A 14,836-nucleotide genomic window follows, 5' to 3' on the forward strand; every position below is an offset into this window, starting at 1 on the left:
CGAGATTTCAAGTCTGTCTTATGTTATCCCAATGCCCAAGGGTCGTTGCGGAGGGACAATGGCAAGAGTATGGAATTCACAGGCGGAAGTGGAAAGAGTCGAGTCCGGTGGACTAGATCTTCCTCTTGGGCGTGAGAGGTTGACAAAGCAGCACTGGCAGAAAAAGCGAGGATAGCATAGAGATCGAAGGAAGAGCGTTTGTAATGAATTTGTTTGGTATTATCTAATATGGTAAGATCACGTCGTCCCGTCGCAAGTATGCAGAGCATTTTGGACGATTCACGCCAGCAGCTGGTACACCAAATGAGGATGTCGAACTCCGTTTCCCTCATCACGACTGCTGCTCTAAGTCGACTTTCTTGCGAGGTAAAGCCAGCCGAAGGGACTTGACCTGGGCAGCTTCGAGGCTTCAACCTTCTTGCTCATAAGCTTTTCCTCCTCCACCATCCTCTCAGCATCGGCACGAACAGCTGCTCGATATAGATCTGAATCCCGATACAATACCAGAGCTCTACTGACAGCCTGAGTCTTCTCTTCTTGCATCACCTGTTGCATATCCAGCCCGAGCTTCCATGCGATTGGCTCATGCTCAGAAAGCAGTTCGACCAATTCTGGATGCCTTTTCGTCTTGATCGCATGCTTCAGGCATAATCTGACGATGTGCTCGCGTAGAGGGTCGTCACGCTTGGTCATGAGAAAGATGACCTTCACGGCGTAGATGTCAGCGTCTAGGATCGTATCGTAGCTGCCAAGGGCATCGAGTTGCGGGTATCTGCAGAGGATCTTCTCGAAACACTGTGTAGTATCAGCCAGAGCCCGGTCCTTCATGCCAACCACACCCAACTCGACAGCAGCAACATACGCAGATACATGCCCGAGCGACGTTCCCCACGTCCTGTAGAAGCCAGTGTAAATGTAGTGGAGTACATCCAGAACGCCACGGAACTTCAGCCTCGAGAGATCAACCTCTCGCTTCAGCGGTCCCAATGGAGGAGCTTTTGCGAGTTCTTGGAAGAGTGTAGAATGTTCGGCAAGCACTGCAAGATGGGCTTGGTACTGTATCTTTTCGCATTTGATGACGATATCGCAAGGGATACCGGCAGCACAAAGCTCGTCTCGTATTTCAAAGAAACAGCCGATGCTGGCACTTCGAGGAATCTTGAGAATAGTTGGGTCAGTCAAGGACACAGACAGATCCCACACGTCGATAGGCTGGTTCGTAGGTTCATCGCTGTGGTTGTCGATGTATTTGTCAATAAATTCGTCAAGGGATTCGTCAACAGGTTCACCAACGCCGTTGTCAGTGGCTTGCTTGAAGGTCAACATTCGAAATCTGGCACGTGCAGCATATTCGTTCCAGATGTGCTTCTGCAGGGTTCTCAGTGTGTTGTTCTGCGTCATTGTGAAGGATGTACGTCAGTTCTGGTGATGAGGTTGTGATTGGTATGCTGAGAGTCTCCAAGACAGAGATATTCTTCGAAGTACAGCATCTATGCGGCACAGGCACCTGCACAGCCATGTCCCAATCACTTCCTCCCACCTGTACTCACCCATTGTATCGCGTCATTGTCGCCAGCAAACAATGAGCATTGTTATATCATATATACCAACAAAGAGACTGGCCTAGTGCTGCCACAGCAGGACAACGTCAGTCGTTAGCCCCGTCTCCTCCGTCCCCAAGCGTTGTCAGTACTCGAATTCGACTCCTCACCAGCCTCAGTAGCTCGCATATCCCGCATGTAGGCATCACTGCCACCCTCACGCCTCTCACGATCAAGCATAGCATCGAATTCCTTCTGAGCCTGATCTTTTGCTAGCCGCTTGTCTTCTTCACCCTTGGAAAAGGAGAAACTATCGCTCTTCGTCTCAAAGTCTGGAGACTGTGAGTATGATGACCGCTCACTAGGTGTGAACCGAGAACTACCCGACTGCTCATTTTCTCCTCTTCTGTGACGGCCCCAAGCACTACCACTACGTCGATTTGAGGGAGCCTGTGAAATACCCATATCGGGAGCATTCCCTGCTGTGGGTGATGCGTCGTCAAAGAAGAAGTCGGATGACTTGTCCTGGCCACCCTGCTGGAAGCTTTCTCTGGATCCTCTAGATTGAGCTTTACTCCACGAATTCGGCGAAGCTTGCTGAGTCTGTCGTCGTTGCATTGCGGAGTCGCTGATCAGGCCGGTATCAGTGTTACCATCCGTGAACGTCCCATCACCAGCATAATCATTCTGCCCACCATACGATTGACTATCATCAAAAGCTGTCGGCGATGCTTCATCCTGTGATGAAGTCTGCTGAGGTGGCTGCCCTGCACGTACCCCTTCCGCCGCTTGACTGGCCCTGTTCGACCGTAGTCTATCCATCTTTCCCTTGATAGACTGTGTAAGGTCGTGGGTACGGCGATCTGCGTAGAGACCGACAGTCATGCGAGTATCTGCTATGCTTCTGAAGAAAGGGTTTGACAAGAACAACCACAAGGCACAGTACACGTTAAACCTCGTGACCTGCCACATGACTCTTGCAGCCCCACCCTTCAGTATAGGGAACACACGCATCGGAAAGCTGTCATATCTTTCCAAAGGCTTGGGTTTCATGAAGGGAAATTTGAACTCTTTCCTTGTCCACCATGCAGAGCCTGCGCCCAAACCAATTGCGGTAATCTGACCGAAGTACATGGTCAACATCCTTCTTGAACCATAGAAAGCTAGACCCTCTGCCTCCTCTTGTGTTACTCTTCTGCCACTCATGTTCTCACAACCTCTAATCATATCGATAAGGAGAGTACCGGATATGGTGGCGGCATTTGGTCCTCCATAGCAGAGAGATTTGGTCCATCCTCCGACTGGAATATTGTCGAAGGGCAAGTTGAAATGTCTTTGTTGACCTTTTAGCTCATATCCTAGTTCTATCGCGTCTGGTCTGATATGGACATTGTAATGTGATCGGACAGCTGAGATTTCTCGTAGCAGACTGTCCGGACCTTCTCCTGGTTGCATAGGACGAGCACCTGGGCCCATAGAAGGAGGGAAGCCACCAGGTGGAGGTTGTGAAGATGTCATGGTTGGTAAAGGAACCTGGTGAATTGGTGGGAGAGCTCGGGGCGGAATCTGTATTCAGGTCATAGATGGTGATGGGACTATCTCGATTTGCGTAGGAAGAGCAGTGGTTGACAACTGTCTTACTTGACCAGTGTTGGACGTGAGGGTAGAGGCTAGAGGCAGTGTTTTGTAGCAAGACGCAAACACGGCAGCACGCGAGCTTCAGTTGCTCTTTCCAACAGACAAACGATGCCAATGACGTCTACGGATATCCCTCCACATTTTGATCCTCAGGCACCAATTTCAATAAGCACTTTCTCCCACTTGACAAGTCCGCTTCTTCTTGACTCAGAACGTTTCCGCCGTTACTCACGCTCACGCCCTCACACTCGCTTGCCTTCTTGGTCACACGCCAGAACAGATAACCCACGGAGCACTCGGGCATACAATTCTCACCCACCACACTCACGAAGGCTACAAACCAATCCCCGAAGCACATTTCCCAGCGCATACCCAACAAGCCACCCACCATGCCTCCCAAAGGCAAAGAAGCGGCCCCAGCCAAAAAGAAGGCCACAGTCGACGACAAAACCTTTGGCATGAAAAACAAGAAAGGCGGCAAGGCTCAAAATCAAATTAAACAACTAGAAGCCCAAGCAAAATCCAACAAGAACGCCGAAGAGAAACGGAAAGAAGCCCTCAAGGAACAGAAAGCGAAGGAGAAAGCCGCCGCTGAAGCCGCGAAGGCAGAAGCCGCAGAACTCTTTAAGCCGGCGCAGACACAAAAGGTTCCGTTCGGCGTCGATCCGAAGACCGTGGTATGCGACTTCTACCGAAAGGGCATATGCGAAAAGGGCAAGAAATGCAAGTTCAGTCACGATCTCGAAGTGGGCAGGAAAACGCAAAAGGTCAATCTGTATCACGATGCGAGACAGGAAGAGAGGGAGGAGAAGGAGAAGGATAAGATGGACGATTGGGACGAGGAAAAGTTGCGGAAGGTGGTAATGAGTAAACACGGCAATCCGAAAACCACGACAGACAAGGTTTGCAAGTACTTCATACAGGCTATCGAGGACGGCAAATATGGTTGGTTCTGGACATGTCCAAATGGAGGTGATAAGTGCATGTATAGACATTCATTACCGCCTGGGTGAGTACTTCTGGTCTTTACAGATCGACAACCAGCTGACTTGTTACAGATTCGTGATCAAGACCAAAGAACAACGCGCGGCCGAAAAAGCCCTCATGGACAAATCACCTCTAGCCACATTAACACTAGAAGACTTCCTGGAATCAGAAAGGCACAAGCTGACCGGCAAGCTCACACCCGTCACACCCGACTCATTCGCGAAATGGAAGAAGGAGCGCCTCGACAAGAAAGCAGCAGAAGAAGAGGCCCGGAAAGCCAAGGAAGCCACAGGTCGTGCGCTGTTCGAAAGCGGGAACTGGGGTGAGGAGTCAGAGGAGGAAAGTGATGATGAGGATGAAGACCAGAGGAGGTGGAATATTGAGCAGATGCGGAAGGAGACTGAGCGTTTGCAGATGCAGCGTGAGGAGGAGCGGCTTAAGGGACAGAATGGGGGCTACACGAAAGAGAGTGAGGAGCCAAGTAATGCACCGAGTGTCAATGGTGATGCGAAGGACGAAGGGGAGGGTTGAAGAGTTTGATCTAGCATTTATGCGACAACGATTACATGATTCACGAAATCTAGAGCAAGTCTACCGCCACGTCACGGTTCGTGGTTGGGGCTAGCGGCTGTTGCAGAGGGAAAGGTGGCATATGCCAGGTCGACCAGGTGCTCTAAGGTCAGTCGAGAGGATATCAAATCTGTAGTGGCGCACAGTGCGCCGAACAACGAAGAAGTACTTGGCCAGATCTAGTTTGATCAATGCCAGACAAACATGACTTGCATGAGCCTGGGTTTTGCCACGCACCTCGCAACAGGGAAGCAACACAATAAGATCCATGACTTGATTCTCATCCTTCCCTCCTGATCCGCTATGAGAACACCCGAACCAGCGTGGAGTGATGCAGTCTGCTCCACCTACTTCAATTCCAGTCCCCAGCATAGAAAGGCCCTCAGACAGAATGTACCCGCCACTGACCCGATGGGCATGAAGATTCGTGAAATCTCCTGTCGCCCTTCCATCACCGCAACCCGCCCACATTCTCGCGTCCTCACAATACAAACGTCCACATCTATCTACCAACCCAACACCTAAACCTAGCCTCCCCATCCCACTCAACACAGACCTAACACCAACCCGAACATCCCTAGCCGCCAAAGCAGACATCCCTAGCCTGCCTGCACTTTGAGCACGACGCGTAACGAGCTCCGACGCACGGCACTAGGTCATCCTGGCGCTCACTGGCAGACTTTCCGCGTGTGAAGATTGCCACAATGCTACACTCGGATCGAGCTTGACCTTCTTGGTCGGCGATCATTCAGTAGAGGAAGTGAAGACGTAGCTTTTGTGAGTGTGGTGTAGATGTGACAGCCACTACATGCAATCGTGTAATGGCGAGATTTCCATTGTGCTTGCAAACATCGGCCTCAATGCACTCCAATTGAGATGTGCGTAGGTCTCAAGGCAAACTAGTGACATGGGCAATCGATTTGCAAGTTGGTCGGCCCAGCATCAAGCGGGGCGTGGCAACAGAAAGAACCGTGATGAGGCCTTGAGGTTTTGCAGAGATACAGTATTGTCCGGTCAGTCGACCGTACGCTCGACCTCACACCAGGCCTGTAGGGATCCATCGCCTAACACCTAGATGCGGCTGAATGCGACCACCAGATGCGTTCCTCCCTACTGTCGTTGCAGACGCCGACATCCAGTATTGCTTGAGTCGATCTTGCCAGTGCTAAAGCACTCTGGTCCCTGCCAGAGTCAGCCAGAGCGGTCGATAGTGTGTGCCAGGGTACGCAAAGACGTGGACCCTCCTAGTGTTTCGAAAGTGACCGTCAAGTGCAGCTCGAGGTCGGTCGAATGCCGGTTCTATCAAGTCGTCATCCACGAGCGCACGTACCAGCCAACGAATTGGCATGCGATGCTCGTTAAGACCCTATTCCCACAGGGATCGAGCGCCATAGCCACCTGCTTGATGCTGAGCGAATTCCATTGATCAAACACCTCCTGGCCATCGCGTAATTGACGTCTGTCAAGTCCTCAGCCCCCTTCAACCCCTCGAGTCTGAGTCCTCTCGATTCCCACTATCCTCCAAGCTTGTCCGCTCTGCCTTTTTCCGGTAATAGTACAACATACGCATCGCATTCAACCTTGCCCTGTTCCGTTGATAGTACATCCGGCGATACTCCTTGTGCTCTTCCGTTGCACGTCGGCGTCGGTCCCGCTCCCTCGCTCTCTCTTTGACGTCTTCCTTCGCAAAATACTCCTTCTCCTTCGCCTTGACGTTCTCCTTTGCACGATAAACACGTCTATGCTTAGCGAACGCGGCCTTGACTTCTGGACGCTTCACGTAGAACCGCAAGTATTCCTTCCTTCGCGCTTTGACCTCGGGACGCTGATTGTATTCTCTCCTCTTAGCTTTGACCTCTGGCCGCTGCCGATATTCCCTTAGGTATTCCGCCCGTTGTGCTTTATCTATCTGCTTTTTCTGCCGACGCTCTGAGCGCTTGTATTCCTTCATCCTGGCCTGCTCCTGTTGTCGTTCTTGATACCCGGCGTCGAATGCTTGTGTAGTCTGGGAGGCATATCCGCGTTGGTGCCAAAGCAGTGAGCAACAACACAATCTTCTCCCAGTGCGTAAATGATATAAGGCCGTGGTGGATGTGATGCGTATGCATGGTATCGTCAATTCTCTACCACCAGAACCCGAGTAGCATCGCAGCTGCGAAAGCTTGTGCGGCAGCACAATGCCTCTTCGTAGCAGTGCATTGTTGCTCTTTGCCTGTAGTGAGCTCTGGAAGGTGCCAACCCGACCAAGGGCCCTGATGATCGTCCGTGCCATGCTGCTCGAATGCGTCGCATAGCTGTAGGCAATTCGAGAAGCCCCGATGGACAGGTGCTAGTCAGCTACGACCGATGTAGTCAGCGAGCAGTCAGAACTATGGAGAGTACACGTGGTTGGTGGTTTTCATGGTGCGTTTGATGGAAAAACTCAGAGGAGTGAAGTGGAATAAATGTTGTCCATCTCTGCTTCAAGTTCAGAAATAGTGCAGGCCTCGTTGACTGCGCGTGTTTCGATAGCGATGCGTTTGGCTCAGGTAGTAGCTTCGACACTGGTCAACAAGTCAAAACTTCATGAACAACTTGAGGGAATATCAACGATCGGGTGTAAGATAATGTTGAATGCAAGATATGTTCTTTAGCTCCAAGTGGTGTATAAACCAAAACGCAAACATTTCCAGTCTCCTTTGCTCCTTCTTCATTGTCATCGACAACGTATGACGGACTCTTGGCGCAGGCGTTCTGCTTTCGATAGCACTTGCAGGAGCTATTGAGAGAAGTCCCGGGGCAAGTGAGCTGGCACATGGCAGCAATGCAGAGGCAGGAGGATGAAGATGTTTCGAACTTGTTAATTCAGTTGGAATGCTATGCTATACTCAGCGGCATCAATATACAATATCAAACGTGCAGCCCGCAAGGCGATGCCTTCCACCCATGTATCCAAAATGCATCTAACCTCTGTAATGGTGACAATAATATATGGTAGTCAACACCGAACCCTCCACGCCCATCATACCTTGGGTATACCCCACGTCAACGCCTCATCAAATGCTCATCAATCCAACAAATGAAAATCCCATCGTGCCTCATCATATCTTGACACGTCTAGAAGTCATCATCAAAACTCAATCCACTGTCGGCCTCCTCGGCAGGCGCTTCTGTCGCTGCACCTCCATTAGAGGCGGCGATAGTAGCAAGACCACCTGGAATCTTCTCTGTTTGTTGCTTCTTCGTGCCGGCCATGACACCAGATTTCTGATAATCACCAACTCTCTTCTCGAAGAAGTTGGTCTTGCCAGCAAGCGAGATGTTCTCCATGAAGTCGAATGGGTTGCTGGTCTTATAGTATTTCGGGTTGCCCATCGATACCAACAGTCTGTCAGCAACGAACTCTATGTATTGTTTCATGAGGGTGTGGTTCATTCCCAGCAGGGCAACGGGGAGGGCCTCTGTCAGGAACTCTTGCTCGATCTGGACGGCTTCGATGATGACCTTCTCAATGATGTCCTTTGATGGACGGTTGTTGAGATGAGAGAGGAGCAGGCATGCGAAGTCAGTGTGCATACCCTCATCTCTCGATATGAGCTCGTTGGAGAAAGTGAGACCAGGCATGAGCCCTCGCTTCTTCAACCAGAAGATGGAAGCGAATGAACCTGAGAAGAAGATACCCTCAACGGCAGCGAAGGCAACAAGACGCTGTGCGAATGTGCTTTCCTTGTCTGAGATCCAACGCAGAGCCCACTCGGCCTTCTTTCTGATGGCGGGGATAGTGTCGATCGCGTCGAAGAGATATTGTTTCTGCTTTGGCTCCTTGACGTATGTGTCGATGAGCAAGCTGTACATTTCGGAGTGAATGTTCTCCATCATGATCTGGAAACCGTAGAAGCAGCGAGCTTCTGGTACTTGTACTTCCCCAGAGAAGCGCTCGAGGAGGTTCTCGTTGACGATGCCATCCGAGGCAGCGAAGAAAGCGAGGACGTGAGAGATGAAGTAGCGTTCATCGTCGTTGAGCTTGTTGTGCCAGTCATGCATATCTTTTGAGAGGTCGACTTCTTCGGCTGTCCAGAAAGAGGCTTCGGCTTTCTTGTACGCTTGCCATATCTCATGGTACCTGAGAAGGCATGTTAGCTTCGGTTCTTTCATGCCTGCGCTCGAGGTCGTCCACTTTACGCGTCGAGTTGTGACGCGTCGAGCTGGAAGTCGAGGGTACTCACTTCAATGGAAACAGCACGAATCTGCTTGGGTTCTCTTGCAATAGCGGCTCATCTGCTTCCATAGCCTTGATCTCGGCTACTCGTGATGTCTTGACGATCTCTGTGACTGGCTTCTTCAGGTCCTCCTCAGTAGCCGTCGGCAGTGACTGTAATGGTGCAGGCATGTTCTCTTTGTTATCTGATGTGAATACTGGTTGTTTGACTGGCGAGTCCTTAACGTTGAGGTTCTCGAGATTCGAAGCAGCCTTTGCACGCGTTAGTACCAACGTCCTCGAACTCGAAATCTATGATGCAAGTGGCAAGCTCACCTGCTTTGAAGGAGTCATTGTTGCCATTGTGTGTGATGATGTAGTGGAGGGTATCAGACAAAGACAAGTAGTAGGTGTAAGGTGCTTTGTGTCGAGGAAGCGTGTTGAATGTGAGAAATGTACGTGTCGAGGAGGAGGCTCGTCAATTAAGTAAATTGATAGTCGCGCTTTTACGCGTCCGATCACTTTTACGTCACGCGCTGCACGTGAGCACTAACCAGGATTGCTTTTCCCGCCACAAATAGCGTGATTTCTCACGCGTTGAGAGCTGGTCCATACACATTCCTTTTCAAGGCTGAAATGTGGACTTCATTTCACACAGTACCTGGCTAGACTGAGCTCGGAGGTTGCATCGGAGGTCTTAGCTGCTTGCCATTCGTTAGAGGTCTTGTTTTCTGATCAGATTAGATGAGACTTGAGCTTGGGTTGGAGCTGTAGCTTCCTTTGGCGCGTCTCTGGAGCAGTAAACAGTGTGAAGCAGCCCGAGACGTCGATTTCGATGGCTTGTCTCATATGTAATGCTGACGGAAGATATTGAGATTGTCGCGTCTATCGGAGTGTGGTCGGAATTGTGTCCTTTCCTACGGTGGTCATGGCCTCAACCAGGTGGTCTATGCCATGTATCTAGTCAATCCTGCACGGACAGCACAGAGCACACATGACCGGTCCAGACGCGAGACACGCACATCGTGCGAGACTTGTAGTGAACGTTCTGCCCGATGGCAACTCATATGTTGAGAACTTGCCCCGAGAGCCAGCTAGCCGACAAATACCGAGTTCAAGAAGCATGGTATTAACAAGTTGATACACAGAAGCTACCAGACCCAGATAGTCATCCTGAATGCTAAGCAACCGCCCAATGCATTTGTAGCACCCAATCTTGCTGCACGCAATCATATCTTCTCCTTGATACTCTCTGGTAGCATCTTGTTCTCCGCCCACCTCATCATCTTATTCGTCTGCTCAGCAAAGGTCAAAGTCAATATGGTATGCGGCAGAATCCTAGCCAAATGTGCAAAGAAACCCTTGTAAACAGCCAGCACACCCTCGGTCTTCACAGTCTTGTATAAGCAGTCGAATATTCCCTTGTATAAGTTTCCATGCTGGTTGTACAGTCTCGACATGACAGTATCCGGTGGATGCATGAAACAGCAAACCACAAAACCACTGCATGCCGAACTCAGCAAATGCAAAACTGGACCATCCTCCATTCCAGCATGTTTTATCAGCCTCCTCTTTGCAAAGAAATAGGTAGGGAGCTGGACAGAACTACCTGCTCCTGTTCTGACCATCGCGGCACTCATACCTCTGTACAGGCCCTTTACTCCTTCTGAACCGTAAATTTGCCGTACACCGTCGAGGGCGTTTTTGTATTTGTGCTGTGTGCCAACCGGCAAAGAGGGAGAATAGGATTGTAATCTCGTTTTGACCAGGAAGAAGGGCGAGCCAGCCATGGCACCTAGAATACCGGAAGCTGCGCCAGAAAAGACATTGACGCCTAGCGACTGTACGTTCGAGTCCTTGAAAAGCAATTGCGTGGTTGAGGCACGAAGCGGTTCGTAGAAGCCCAAACGACAACCATTCAACAGAATCTGGTAGGTATATGCGCAGCCGAGACCACGGTATATTCCTCTTACACCCTCATTCTTTACGACAGTCGATACACCATGCAGCACACCCTTGTACTTTTTGACCGCGACATCTTTGGCTTGGAGCTCTCCTTGTAATTGTAACCTGATCTTGATCGTTTCGAATGGATGTGATGCTGTTACCGCGCCGCAAGCTGCTATGCCGCCTGCTATGAAGGAGCCGGTTGTTGTAGACATGGCGGGTGGACGGAGAGTGGTTTGCTTGGAACAGGAGGATTTCGCTGGAGGATGGTGTTACTATATCATCGCGGTTCTGTTCGTAACTGCTAGTTTGCTATGTTGCAATCGCAGCCCTTCCACGGTAGACAGGGAGGGGATCATGAGAATCTGTGAAAGTCGGCCTGACAGTAAGCAAATAAAACTATCCCAGTGTCCCGAGTTCGGGACAAGCTCCAGCAAGAAGTTAGCCGAAGCTGCATGGATCTGCAACGGCAAAGGGCATCCCGGTGACGCACATCTCCAATGCCGCGTTCCTGAACATTTGTACGCGACCCTGCTTGTTCAATCTCACAATCCCATCTGCAAACTGCTGGTCCAGTTCTCGTCCACATCTCAAACTTCTACCACACTCCCTCCCCACCCACAACCTCACCACCCCCAACATGTCCATCCCCTCCCAACAAAAAGTCCCCGACATAATCAAAACCTACCGCCCAGCAAAACACTTCCCATCCACCCCCTCCTCCGAAACCAAAAACGGCACACCATCCCACAATGCCTCCACCCAACCACACATCACCTCCCTCGACTTCGACGACACAGGCGACTACCTCGTCTCCGCCGACAGCGCCGACAACATGACCGTCTACGACATTAAAGCCGGGACCAAAACAAAAACCATCCCTTCCAAAAAGTACGGAATCCACCTCGCGCGATTCACACACCACAGCCGCCAGGTCCTTTTCGCAAGCACAAAACAGGATGATAGTCTACGACTTCTAGAACTGCACAACGAATCTTTCGTGCGCTACTTCACAGCCCACACCGCCGCCGTCACTTCCGTCGCACTGAGTCCCGGCAGCGATAACTTCCTCTCCTGCGGCGCCGACGACCTCGTTTGCCTCTGGGACACAAACTCGCGCTCTCCACAAGGAAAACTGAAACTTGTAACACCCTACCTCGCCGCCTACGATCCCAGCGCAACAGTCATGGCAATCGCATCCCAATCAACACAGAGCATCCTCCTCTACGACGTGCGCAATTTCGACAAAGCGCCCTTTGCCACATTCGATATGGCAGATGGAGAGAGGAAATATTGCCCGAGCACACAGGCAAGAGCGTGGACGAAGCTGGAGTTCAGTAATGATGGGAAGTACATTCTGCTGGGGACTGACTATCACGGCCATTTCCTGCTTGACTCGTTCGAGGGGAAGATCGAGGCTTTCTTAGTAGGAAAGACAGACGGGAGTGGACGGGCCGCGCCTGTGAGTACGAGTGGGAAGCCGCTGGGCCAGGGAGATGTGTGCTTTAGCCAGGATGGAAGATATGTGATTGGGGGCACTGGAGCACAGGATCTGCTGGTGTGGGATGCGAATCTGGCTAGTGGGGGGACGTTGGAGCCGATGGTCAAGTTGCAGAGTAGGGGAATGAGGAATCCGGTGGTGCAGATGAATCCGAGGTATAATATGCTTGCGACTGCTGATACGAAGGTTGTGATGTGGTTGCCAGGAGACCAGGTGAAGAATCAAGATACGTGAGCACGGAAGACAGGACAAAGTAAAGGATACGATGCCTGAAATTTGAGTCGTTGAAACTATCGAGCTATTCATATGGAAGAGAGATGAGCTAGCAGAGGCATTCAAGAGCGTCGACTGCGACGGGAGACAGAGGGCTCACACTTATACCGCCAGCACATCCCCAAGAAGACCATGTGTCTTCGTACAGACACAGCGCACGGTTCAAGCCTCCTCCGCCCTCGAATGGTTACCTCTCTTCTCGTTACCCAACAAACTCCTCTCCCTTCCACACACCAACACTCTCGGCCCAACGAACCCACCCTCGACCGCAATATCACTGTCACTACCTGTTTCAGACTCAATCTGATCCAACGCTGTGTCAACGGCCCTGTCCAACCATTCGGACACAACTCTATTAAGCGAAATGGTTGTAAGACCTTCTCCCCATCCATGCAGGAACACCGACCGATTGAGTGAGCTCAGCCGTGGCTGTTTGGCGATGCGGCTCATAACCTCAGCGTCGAGTGGCGTGGGCTTATCTGGCATCGGCTCGATACCGTCACCGCCAGCCTTAACGATATGGATAGGTAACATTATATCGTCCGGCAGCCGATGAATTGACAGACTGTTCATCTCCCTTGTGACATTTGCGGAGCCCTCATCTCCCACCTCACTACTACCAAGCAAAATCTTACTCCGCCTCGTCTCCCTCTCACTGCCCATGATTCGCACAATGTTCCTCAAGTGTGCAGCAGCCTCCTCGGTACATACCAACTTCTTTCCCCGCAGAACAGGGTAGATGTGTTTGGGCAGGAGCGCATCAACTTCCTCAGACGCCATCTGGCCTTCGATATCTTTCTTCGATTCGCGGCCGTCGTAATGGGAAGGGATCATGATAGAGGACTTGGAGAGATGGGAAATGTCAGAGATAAGCGCTATCAGGAGTGTGCAGTCGATGTTCAGTGCCTCCGTCAGTTGCACTGATGGGGGCGGTGTGGTGATGCGGTCGAACGTGGCTTGCAAATTCGACTTGGGCCGAGTAACTGGTAGCTCGACGTCCTGCTGACCGCGGCTCTGTAGTTGATCGGCTGTTGACACAACGACACCCAGTTGTCCGATGTACGATATCACAGCATCGACATCCGGCGTAACGCCCCTCTCGATCTTCGGTAGATGAAAATGAACCTTCGGATGCCGATGATACTGCCCAACTCGTGTCGTCTTTGCCGCGGCCAAGAACTCCTTTGCCATCTTGACTAGCTTGAGCTCTTCCAGTGCCTCGTCGTGGCTGTTTCCGCTTGTGCTCCTAGGACTTTGATCTCGGCGTGCATCCTCCCCGTCAACGTCCATATCACTCTCGCTTTCGTCCGCAAAGTCGACCAACCCCTCCTTCGCCAAATCCATCATCAACCACCCCTGATTCTTCGTAAACACCTTAATCCACTTCGCCCCATGATCAGCAAAGATATCAACCGTGACATGCTCCTTATCCGATCGTGGCACCGCAAATGCACCTCCGTCTCGTTGAGCCCTGGCCTCGCGGTCGTAGTAAATCTTGGATCGTTGACGGGCGTTATTGCTCTGCTTACTGGATACTATGTTTTCTGCAGAAGCCGGCAGCCTAGGAGTCAGAGTGTACCTCACCTGTTTGCGTATCCCTGTCACGCCCTCGTTACATTTCACTTCGTCCCAAATGTAGTTTAGGTGCGTGATGTTTGAGCTGCGAATCTGGTGGACCGTGTTGCCATCTGGCATTGTTTCCGGGTCATCGGTTGCTGCTGTAAGTGTACTACCATGATGTTCAAGTTGCTTTGCTTCCCGGGCGACATCGGCGCGGAACTTGTTGATGTGAATATCTGGTCGTTGGGCATGGGATTTTGAGGTGATGTGTTGGTTGAAGGCCTCGAGCTCGTTTAGAAGCGTGCGTGCTTGGTCGGATAGGTGCTGGTAGAGATCGAGGATGTCCGTGTCCATCGTGTCATGCGAGGCTGACGATATTGTTGGCTGGATTGAGGGCATGGTTAGTGAGGTGAGGTAACAATGAGCGCAGAGGTACGCTCTTCTCTGCGCGGAGTCTAGAAGTGAACAAGGCAATGTAGACGGCTAATCGAGTTGCGATTTATAGGCAGATATGAGGATTGTGGTGTTCATTTGGATTCAGGTGCACAGAAGACTGAGATCTTCATGGCACAAGGCAAATAGGCGGAATGTCGATAACTTCATAGGCACCTACCTAGATTTCGAATTCATTTGTACCTGTAA

The 14,836-nt window shown here is 51.1% G+C and overlaps 8 protein-coding genes across 8 annotated transcripts; 2 read left to right on the forward strand and 6 right to left on the reverse strand.

The window, feature by feature from the left end:
• Positions 1-345: 345 nt before the first annotated feature.
• Positions 346-1,401, reverse strand: PMZ80_008309 (uncharacterized protein; the record flags this gene model as incomplete). Its single annotated transcript, XM_064876709.1, has 1 exon — positions 346-1,401. One exon carries the CDS (start codon positions 1,399-1,401, stop codon positions 346-348), a length of 1,056 nt encoding a protein of 351 aa, XP_064727096.1.
• A 254-nt stretch (positions 1,402-1,655) lies between these two features.
• On the reverse strand, positions 1,656-3,059 carry PMZ80_008310 (uncharacterized protein; the record flags this gene model as incomplete). Its single annotated transcript, XM_064876710.1, has 1 exon — positions 1,656-3,059. One exon carries the CDS (start codon positions 3,057-3,059, stop codon positions 1,656-1,658), a length of 1,404 nt encoding a protein of 467 aa, XP_064727097.1.
• A 509-nt stretch (positions 3,060-3,568) lies between these two features.
• Positions 3,569-4,697, forward strand: TMA46 (Translation machinery-associated protein 46; the record flags this gene model as incomplete). Its single annotated transcript, XM_064876711.1, has 2 exons — positions 3,569-4,188; positions 4,238-4,697. 2 exons carry the CDS (start codon positions 3,569-3,571, stop codon positions 4,695-4,697), a joined length of 1,080 nt encoding a protein of 359 aa, XP_064727098.1.
• A 1,519-nt stretch (positions 4,698-6,216) lies between these two features.
• PMZ80_008312 (uncharacterized protein) lies at positions 6,217-6,687 on the reverse strand (the record flags this gene model as incomplete). The annotated part of the gene is made up of 1 exon (XM_064876712.1): positions 6,217-6,687. The coding sequence occupies one exon, from the start codon at positions 6,685-6,687 to the stop codon at positions 6,217-6,219; it is 471 nt and encodes a 156-aa protein (XP_064727099.1).
• Positions 6,688-7,832: 1,145 nt separating this feature from the next.
• RNR2 (Ribonucleotide-diphosphate reductase (RNR), small subunit) lies at positions 7,833-9,276 on the reverse strand (the record flags this gene model as incomplete). Its single annotated transcript, XM_064876713.1, has 3 exons — positions 7,833-8,838; positions 8,942-9,186; positions 9,250-9,276. The coding sequence occupies 3 exons, from the start codon at positions 9,274-9,276 to the stop codon at positions 7,833-7,835; spliced, it is 1,278 nt and encodes a 425-aa protein (XP_064727100.1).
• An 866-nt stretch (positions 9,277-10,142) lies between these two features.
• Positions 10,143-11,075, reverse strand: OAC1 (Mitochondrial oxaloacetate carrier protein; the record flags this gene model as incomplete). Its single annotated transcript, XM_064876714.1, has 1 exon — positions 10,143-11,075. One exon carries the CDS (start codon positions 11,073-11,075, stop codon positions 10,143-10,145), a length of 933 nt encoding a protein of 310 aa, XP_064727101.1.
• A 425-nt stretch (positions 11,076-11,500) lies between these two features.
• On the forward strand, positions 11,501-12,595 carry PMZ80_008315 (uncharacterized protein; the record flags this gene model as incomplete). The annotated part of the gene is made up of 1 exon (XM_064876715.1): positions 11,501-12,595. The coding sequence occupies one exon, from the start codon at positions 11,501-11,503 to the stop codon at positions 12,593-12,595; it is 1,095 nt and encodes a 364-aa protein (XP_064727102.1).
• Positions 12,596-12,796: 201 nt separating this feature from the next.
• PMZ80_008316 (uncharacterized protein) lies at positions 12,797-14,593 on the reverse strand (the record flags this gene model as incomplete). The annotated part of the gene is made up of 1 exon (XM_064876716.1): positions 12,797-14,593. One exon carries the CDS (start codon positions 14,591-14,593, stop codon positions 12,797-12,799), a length of 1,797 nt encoding a protein of 598 aa, XP_064727103.1.
• Between the last annotated feature and the right edge of the window lie 243 nt (positions 14,594-14,836).

The sequence above is a fragment of the Knufia obscura genome, assembly GCF_036327395.1.
Source record: "Knufia obscura strain CCFEE 5817 isolate CBS 148926 chromosome Unknown scaffold_11, whole genome shotgun sequence".
Lineage (NCBI taxonomy): Eukaryota > Fungi > Ascomycota > Eurotiomycetes > Chaetothyriales > Trichomeriaceae > Knufia > Knufia obscura.